Source organism: Amphibalanus amphitrite, unplaced genomic scaffold (genome assembly GCF_019059575.1).
Source record: "Amphibalanus amphitrite isolate SeventyFive unplaced genomic scaffold, NRLGWU_Aamphi_draft 000008F_arrow, whole genome shotgun sequence".
NCBI lineage: Eukaryota > Metazoa > Arthropoda > Thecostraca > Balanomorpha > Balanidae > Amphibalanus > Amphibalanus amphitrite.
This window is the reverse complement of record NW_024881504.1, coordinates 2,117,378-2,124,968: the sequence shown is the minus strand read 5'-3', so window position 1 is coordinate 2,124,968 and position 7,591 is coordinate 2,117,378. Positions and strand designations below refer to the sequence as shown.

The window sequence follows — 7,591 nt, the reverse complement described above, 5'->3', positions numbered from 1 at the left end:
GTGAATCATGCCTAATTGACCGCGACCAAGTTATTTGCCAATGCAGGTAGGCACTAGGTAGGTAGATACTCATTTGTGAACAGAACGTTCCACCACCCCTCGCCAGAAATTTTATCAGCAGTTGCTTATTAAAACGTTTGAGTGCACCTGACAACCTTTAAAAACGACGTCCTGCCTTTCAATGGTTCGTGCGAAGACACAAAGCCAGAATCAGCCAAGCAAAATCGGAATCCATTGCGCAGTGTGTCGGATGTGCCCCCAGTTTTCAATCCACATAGCATAGCACACACTGCTAAATGCAGGTACGCTCACCTACACATTAGGTATTCGAAGGACTTAATAGCTCATTCACATGGAAGAAACGCATGAAATGTGATTTATAGCTGCAGCAGAAGTTTGGCGTCCGATGCCTCTTCGCCAAGTTAAGACCATGCCAATCTCCGCCAGTCTGCCGCCGCGCCGGCACTGGCCGTGGTGTGACGTCATCCGGCCGGCTCGGCGCTAGATAGTTCCACACTTAGGTAACTCGCCTCCGGGCACCGGGCACAGAGCGTGCCGCCTGCGCAGGTGGCATCTGTTCCGATCCACCTCCCCTCCATCGTCGAAGCGTACACTGTAGCGTCGGTGGGGGCCGACCGACGTCACCACGCCGCACCTGTCCCATCTTTTTGTCCTGACGTCCTGCACACGGACGCGAGTCCCGACGGGGAACTCGGGCAGGTCGTGGGCATGCTGGTCGTACCACCGTTTGGCGGCGCAGCGGCGTGACTCGCGGCGATCGTCGCAGTCCACAGTCTGGTGCGGTGGCATCCCCCTCCGCTGCTGGGCTCCGCCTCCACTCGCCCGCTGCGAGCGCGCCGATGGTTTGAAGTGCGACGGGTGCGTGGGCAGGTCGTCCCTCAGTGGCCGGCCGTAGACGATCTCGGCGGGCGACTTCCCGCTGACGCCCGGCGTGTTCCGCTGCTGAAGCAGGCCCCGCGTCCACTCCTCTTCGTTGAGCCGTCCTCTGCCGTCGTCCCAGCATCGCCTGAGCAGTTTTTTTTTGCAGATTTAACAGCAGACTCGGCCAGGCCGTTAGATCGGGGGTAGTGTGGGGATGATGTGCGATGCAGAACGCCCCAGTTGCTCAAGAACGTGCTGAACTGAAGAGACGTGAAGCAGAGGGCCCCGTCGGTTCTGACAAGTTCTGGCACACCGACCTCACTGAAAATCTTAAGCATTACTTTGATTACGTTTTTGGTGTCAGACCGGGTGCCCGTACATTCGATGAACTTCCACCCAGAGTAGCCGTCAACGACGACGAGGTACTTGCCTCCTGCGTGGTCTGCGAAGTCCATGTCCAGGACCTGGAACGGCCTGGCGGCAGGCTCATGATGCAGCATGGTCTCCCTCGGCTGGGATGGCAGCTCTTGCTGACACCTACTGCATCCTCTGGTGACGTCGTCGATGGCGGCGTCCATTCCCGGCCAGTAGACCACCCGCCGAGCTCGCTCCTTGGTCTTCTCCTTCCCGAGGTGACTCGCATGGAGAGACGCTAAGGTCGATCTACGGAGGGATAGCGGCACCAGGATGCGCATGCCGCATAAGATGATGCCGCCCTCCACCGACAGTCGGTCGTGCACCGGCCAGTACTTCCGGAGGGGTTCCGCAAGCTCCGCTCTGGATGCCGGAAAGCCGGTGGAGATGATGTCTCTGAGCATCTGGAGCTCGGGGTCCTCTGACGTCGCACACTCCACCCGGTCCAGCATGATGTCGGTGTCGCACGCTCGAAGCTCAGCTACCAAGACGCTCTGGAGGGCAGGTGCGTCGTCGTCTTCCCCACATTCGTCATCAGCAGCTGCTGGTTGGGTGGGGCTCCTGGAGAGAGCGTCTGCCGCCTTGTGCTGGGATCCTGGCACCCAGCTGGCTACGAATGGTCCGTAGTATGCCATCTTCAACTTCAGTCTCTGTAGTCTCGGGTTCTCGATCTCGTCGAGAGTCTTGCCGTTGATGATGGGGACGAGCGGCTTGTGGTCGACGAATATCGTGAAGCTCGTCAGTCCGGAGAGAAAGATGTGACATTTCTTCATGGCCCATACCACGGCAGTGGCTTCCAACTCGATGGTGGCGTATCGGGACTCCGCTGAAGACAGGAATCGCGATCCCGCCTGGATAACCCGCCAGCTGCCGTCCTCCTGCTGCTGCCGGAGGAGGAAGCCGAATCCCTTGAGGCGGCTGGCGTCGGTCGAGAGCGAGGTTGGTCGTCTGGGGTCGAAGTAGGCCAGGTTCGGAACTGATGTCAGCGCCTTCTTGGCTAATATGAACGCCTGTTCTTGCTGCTCGTCCCAGATGAACTCGTTTCGGGTGCTGAGCAGCGGCCTGAGAGGCAGGAGGAGCTCCGAGAGCTCGTCGACGAATGGGGCGACCTGGTTGGCGAGGCCGAAGAAACTTCGGAGCTCAGAGATGTTCTTCGGTGTCGGGAACGACGAGATGGCCGACGTCAGCTGAGGGTCGGGCTCGTAGCCGTCCGCCGATATGATGAAGCCGGCGAATTTCACCTTCTGTTGGGCCAGCTGCAGCTTCCGCCGGTTCAGGGAGATACCTCTCTCCTCGCAGCGCTCCATGAAGCGACGGACGTCACGGATGTGGTCCTCCCTGGTCCGACTGTAGACCACGACGTCATCCACGATCTTCTTGTAGCCGGTGAGGCCGGAGAACGCCTCGTCCATGCGCCTGTTGTAGTGGTCAGATATCGAGCTGACCCCGTACGGCGCGCGTAAAAACGCGTACCGGCCGAACGGCGTGATGAACGTCGTCTTCAGCACGCTGTCCTGATGAAGAGGGCACTGGTGGTAGCCCTTTGCCGCGTCGAAGACGGTGAACCACTTCGCCTCCGAGCTCGCTATAGAGGCAACTTCCTCCAGCGGGGTGGGTGCCTGGTACTGCTCGGTGCGGACGAACTTGTTCAGGCGAGACAGGTCCACGCACAGCCTGATTCCTCCCTCCTTCTTCGGTTCAACGACGATCGGTGCACACCACTCAGTCGGCTCCGTGACGGGCACGATGATGCCCTCGGACACCAGCTTTTGCAACTCGTCCTTCAGCGGCGTGCGGAGTGAGAGGGGCACTCGTCGTGGGCTCGACACGCGGAACGGCACGGCTTCCTCCCTGAGGTGAATCTTGAACTGCTCCCCCGGCATGACTCTGATGTGGCCGTCGAACACGGTGGGGAACTCGGACGTGATGTCCGGGAAGGAGCCTCCCTGGTCCACAGGCGGCTCTGCTGACCCGTCTTCAGATGCAGGTGCACCGGTCGGAAGGCTGCTGTCATGCCGCTCGACAGGTGTCGCCGCGGTCGCCTCTCCAGCAGCGCCGTCGTGCGACACCGCCGCCACGCAGTCTGATGACGTACCACCGTCGGGCAGCGCGGCGCGAGACCGGTGCCGATGCCGCGCTGGCCCCGGCCGAGGGCGGTCTGGTGCGTCCCTGGAGCGAGAGCCAGAGGCGGGTTCCGGTAGATCGGCGGTTATCTGCTGCGGATAACCGGCTGGAATGATGTGAAGTCCCTTCACGGCCTTCCAGGAGAGCAGTAGGCCGCTGACGCCCTCCAGGATGTGCACCGACTCCTGCACCGAGACGCGGCCGAGATTCAGCGAGACCGGCAGGACTCCCAGCGACTTGACCGTCTCGCCGTTGGCTGTCCGAGGATGCTGCTCCGGGGGGAGCAGGTTCTCCAGGTACTCGTCCATCTCCTTCAGGAAGTCGAGTCCTCCGACGCAGATGTCAGCCCCGGTGTCAGGCAGCGCGAGTACCGAGGCGCGGCGCTGCGCCGTGACATCCAGGCGCACGCGGGGGGCGCTCTGCACCGAAGCGACCGCGATGATGGCCGACGCGGCCGGTCGCCGCGCCGCACCGTCCGGGCTCCGGTCACTGCTGCCCTCAGACGACTGGAAGCGGACCCGGTTGCCGCGCCACGGCTGGCGCCGTTGCGATCGCCGCGTGTCCAGCGACGGGGACGGCGATCTCGACGACGAGCGGTACGGGTCGGGCCTGTAGCTCCGCCCAGGTGGCGAGCTCCGCGGCCGAGACGGGGCCAGCCGGCGGCGCTCGTACGACGTGGTCGGTCGGCGGTCATCGTAGTCGCCGGATGCGTCGGGGCAAACTGCCGCGAAGTGGTCCAGCTGGCGGCAGCTGCGACAGCGCTGACCCCGGGCCGGACACGCGTCTCCCATCCGGTGACGTCGCCGGCCGCACGCAGCGCACCAGCCGCCGTCGCGCCGCCTCGGTCCAGCGCTCGGCGGCGCTCGGTGGCGCTCGGCGGCGTCCACTCGGTGGGCGGCGGCCCGGGCGAGTCCGCCTGCCCGCAGCTCCACGGCGTCTCTGGCGGCCGCCTCGTCAGCCCTGCAAACAGCGATGGCATGCGACAGCGAGAGGTTTTGGACGGCGCAGAGACGTTTGACGGTCTCCGCTGATCTCAGACCCATCACAATTCTATCCCTGATTAGCGAATCATTACACGCGTCACAAAATTTGCAAGCACGAGACAATTCACGCAGGGAGGTTAGAAAATCATCAAAGACCTCCCCTTCAGCCTGAAACCTTTCGTTAAACCTCTTCCTTTCGATAACCTCGTTTACTTGGCCCACTGCGAAACGCTCCAGCGCGTCCAGTACAACCTCGGGATCGGCACGCTGGACCTCGGTCAGCTCCAGGTTCCTCAGGACGCGGCGACTCTCCGGGGTCATGACATTTTTCAGGGCAGCCAGCTGAATGTCAGGTTCAGCGTCTATCAAGCCGGTCAGGAGCACGTAGTCCTCCCAGCTTTCTCTCCACACCAGGAAAGACTCACCCCGGTCCGTGGAGAGGCCCAGGCTGTCCGGTGCTCGTACTCGGCCCGCCCACGGGGCCGGCGCGCTGCGGGACGCACGACCGCGGCCGGCCCGCTGCCGCGGCGCGGCAGCCCGAACCGCGACGGAAGCGGCCGGCTCCCGAGACGCATCCGCTACGCTGTCGGCGTCAGAGTCCCCCATTGCTTGGTCGAAAATGCACAATAATTATGCACGTCGCCCTGTCACACTTGCACTCGTAATCGCACGTTCACGACCCTGCCGGCTGCGCCATTGAAATCTGATGGGTTTTCCCCGCGCAGGTTCGGACCCTGCAGGCTGCGCCATGTGAAGACGCCTCTGAACCGGTGCAGGTGTATTGTTCACAGCGAGCGAGCGTGGCGCGGGCCCAGTAGAGACTGACGCGGCCCCGCACGGTCCGGCCGGGAGCCGCCGCCGGACCGTGCCCCGAGGGCACACACGGTCGTAGAGATGCAAACCCCAGGTACAGACTGGGGATGCACACCACCACAGTGGCTTTCCCGACTCGCTAGCTCAATTTGATCAAGAGTTATTGACGAAAAACTAATATGACCTTGATGATGTCATAAATGACGTCACGCAAGGTCAACATTGCAAAAGTGGCGCATCTAACCTTGCAAGGAGTGCATCAAATCACGATTATGTGTGCTTGAGATAGTTGGAGATCGGTCTCGGCGCGAGAATAGCAGTTTCCATTTTTCCCCATTGACTTATAATGGTGAGGTCACGAAAATGACCTGACCTCATATGACCTTTAGGAATAATCCGAGATATACAAGTTGTGAGACTCACAATGGATACTAGATCCTACAAGTTCCATGTTCCTGTGACTTCTCCTCTGGCAGTGAGGGCGTTGCGAAGTTGGGACATTTGAAGGCCGTGCAGAGGTTCACTTATGACGTCATAGGTCAGTGACCTGACCTGACCCAAAAATGCGGTTGGTGTCAAAAGATTCGGCTTGAATCAAAGGTCAGGTATGCCAAGTTTCAGCTCTCTATCGCCAGCGTGTTCGGAGCTATCGCGAAAAAAACCCATGGGGGGGCGGGTGCCGCCCCCCCCCCATAGGGTTTTTTCACGATAGCTCCGAACACGCTGGTGATATAGAGCTGAAACTTGGCATACCTGACCTTTGATCCAAGCCGCATCTTTTGACACCAACCGCATTTTTGGGTCAGGTCAGGTCACTGACCTATGACGTCATAAGTGAACCTCTGCACGGTCTTCAGATGTCGCAACTTTGCAACGCCCTCACTGCCAGAGATGTCACAGAGAAATGAAACTTGCAGGATCTAGTATCCATTATGAGTCTCACAACTTGTATATCTCGGATTTTTCCTAAAGGTCTTATGAGGTCAGGTCATTTTCGTGACCTTACCATTATAAGTCAATGGGGAAAAATTCAAACTGCTATTCTGGCGCCGGAAACGATCTCCAACTATCTCAAGCACACAGAATCGTGATTTGATGCACTCCTTGCAAGGTTAGATGCGTCACTTTTGCAATGTTGACCTTCCGTGACGTCATTTATGACGTCATCAAGGTCATATTAGTTTTTCGTCAATAACTCCCGATCAAATTGAGCTAGCGAGTCGAGAAAGCCACCAATGGACTCAGGAAGACCTGCCGAATCAAATGATATGCGACATGACCTCTTTCGACCAACTTCGTGACCTGGGGGTGCTGACCTGACCTTGACCTGAGGTCAACACCCCAAGTTGACCTGACCCGAACAAAAAGTATATCATTCGACGCGCCTGAGCGAGGCGAGCACGATGCTGCCAAAATCACGGCTCTGCGGCCGTTTTATGCGAAGTTATTCACCAAAAGCTGAACCGTACCCTGGGGCACTTGACCTGACCTCAGAGGTCACCGTTTGATCTAGGACCTAAAAATCGGGTATATATCTCTGCGTCTTGAAACGGCGCACACGATCCTTTTTTCCACGACGCGCTAGCTCCACCAGGGGCGAACCGGCGAGTGGGGTCGGATTTTCGATTTTTGAAAATTTTGATCACGTGACATCTTGATCTTTTTTCGAAGAGTGACCTTGATATTTTCCCAACTGAAAGTCGCAATTTTGTCTGATGACGATTAAAGCCTTATCAATTGTCATTCATATGCGACAATAAAAAAAAGTGGCTTTCGGCCTGCATTGACCTGAGATCAGGTCATTTTTACGACCTGTCCATTATTACGAGCGGGAGCGACAGCGAGATCTCGAGACTAAAGCAAGATAGCGACAAGTGGTAAACGATACAGGATTCACACGGATAAGGTCTACAATTTTTACTGAGGTCATTTCCAGGTCAGGTCAAAGATGACGTCACAGGGGTAAAAAGGAAGTCAAAATAGTTTTGGCTGTACATTTTAATCTAATAAAGAAAGAGACGTAGAATAGGCACCAATCCGTTTGCTTTCGCCTAGCGCCAGTTCGTTTTGAATTTCGATACCGATGACCTGAGGTCAGGTAAATTTCTTGACCACCCCATTATAAGTCAATTGGGGAAAAATCAGCTCCCTTATTTTTACACTAAAACGCGTCGGAATTGTCTAATATACCATGAGTGACTCCATATGCGACTAACTTTGACTACCTTGAGACCTTTTTTGCTCTTGGTCAACTGTGACGTTGCTCTTGGGTCATGTGACGTCATTAAAGACCACCAAATGTTTTTTTGCTAATAACTCCTTACAGGTTTGAGATACAGCCGCGCGGATAGGCTCATTGTCTTCAGCTCGTCAAG

At 57.6% G+C, this 7,591-nt stretch overlaps 1 protein-coding gene across 1 annotated transcript; it reads right to left on the bottom strand.

The window, feature by feature from the left end:
• Nucleotides 1–436: 436 nt before the first annotated feature.
• On the bottom strand, nt 437–5,009 carry LOC122379571. Its single transcript, XM_043361871.1, has 4 exons — nt 4,947–5,009; nt 4,591–4,745; nt 1,313–4,380; nt 437–1,027 (listed from the first exon to the last, which is right to left on the bottom strand). Exons 1-4 carry the CDS (start codon nt 5,007–5,009, stop codon nt 900–902), a joined length of 3,414 nt encoding a protein of 1,137 aa, XP_043217806.1. The 3' UTR covers nt 437–899.
• Nucleotides 5,010–7,591: the final 2,582 nt, after the last annotated feature.

Bases quoted from the DNA above. Each gene is read 5' to 3' on its own strand.
- LOC122379571 (XM_043361871.1), bottom strand. From the start codon at position 5,009: ATGGGGGACTCTGACGCCGACAGCGTAGCGGATGCGTCTCGGGAGCCG. The intron at 4,746-4,946 runs GTTCGGGCTGCC...CCTGACATTCAG, and splicing joins AGCCGGCCGCTTCCGTCGCG to CTGGCTGCCCTGAAAAATGT. The intron at 4,381-4,590 runs GTTTAACGAAAG...CGCTGTTTGCAG, and splicing joins GAGGTTATCGAAAGGAAGAG to GGCTGACGAGGCGGCCGCCA.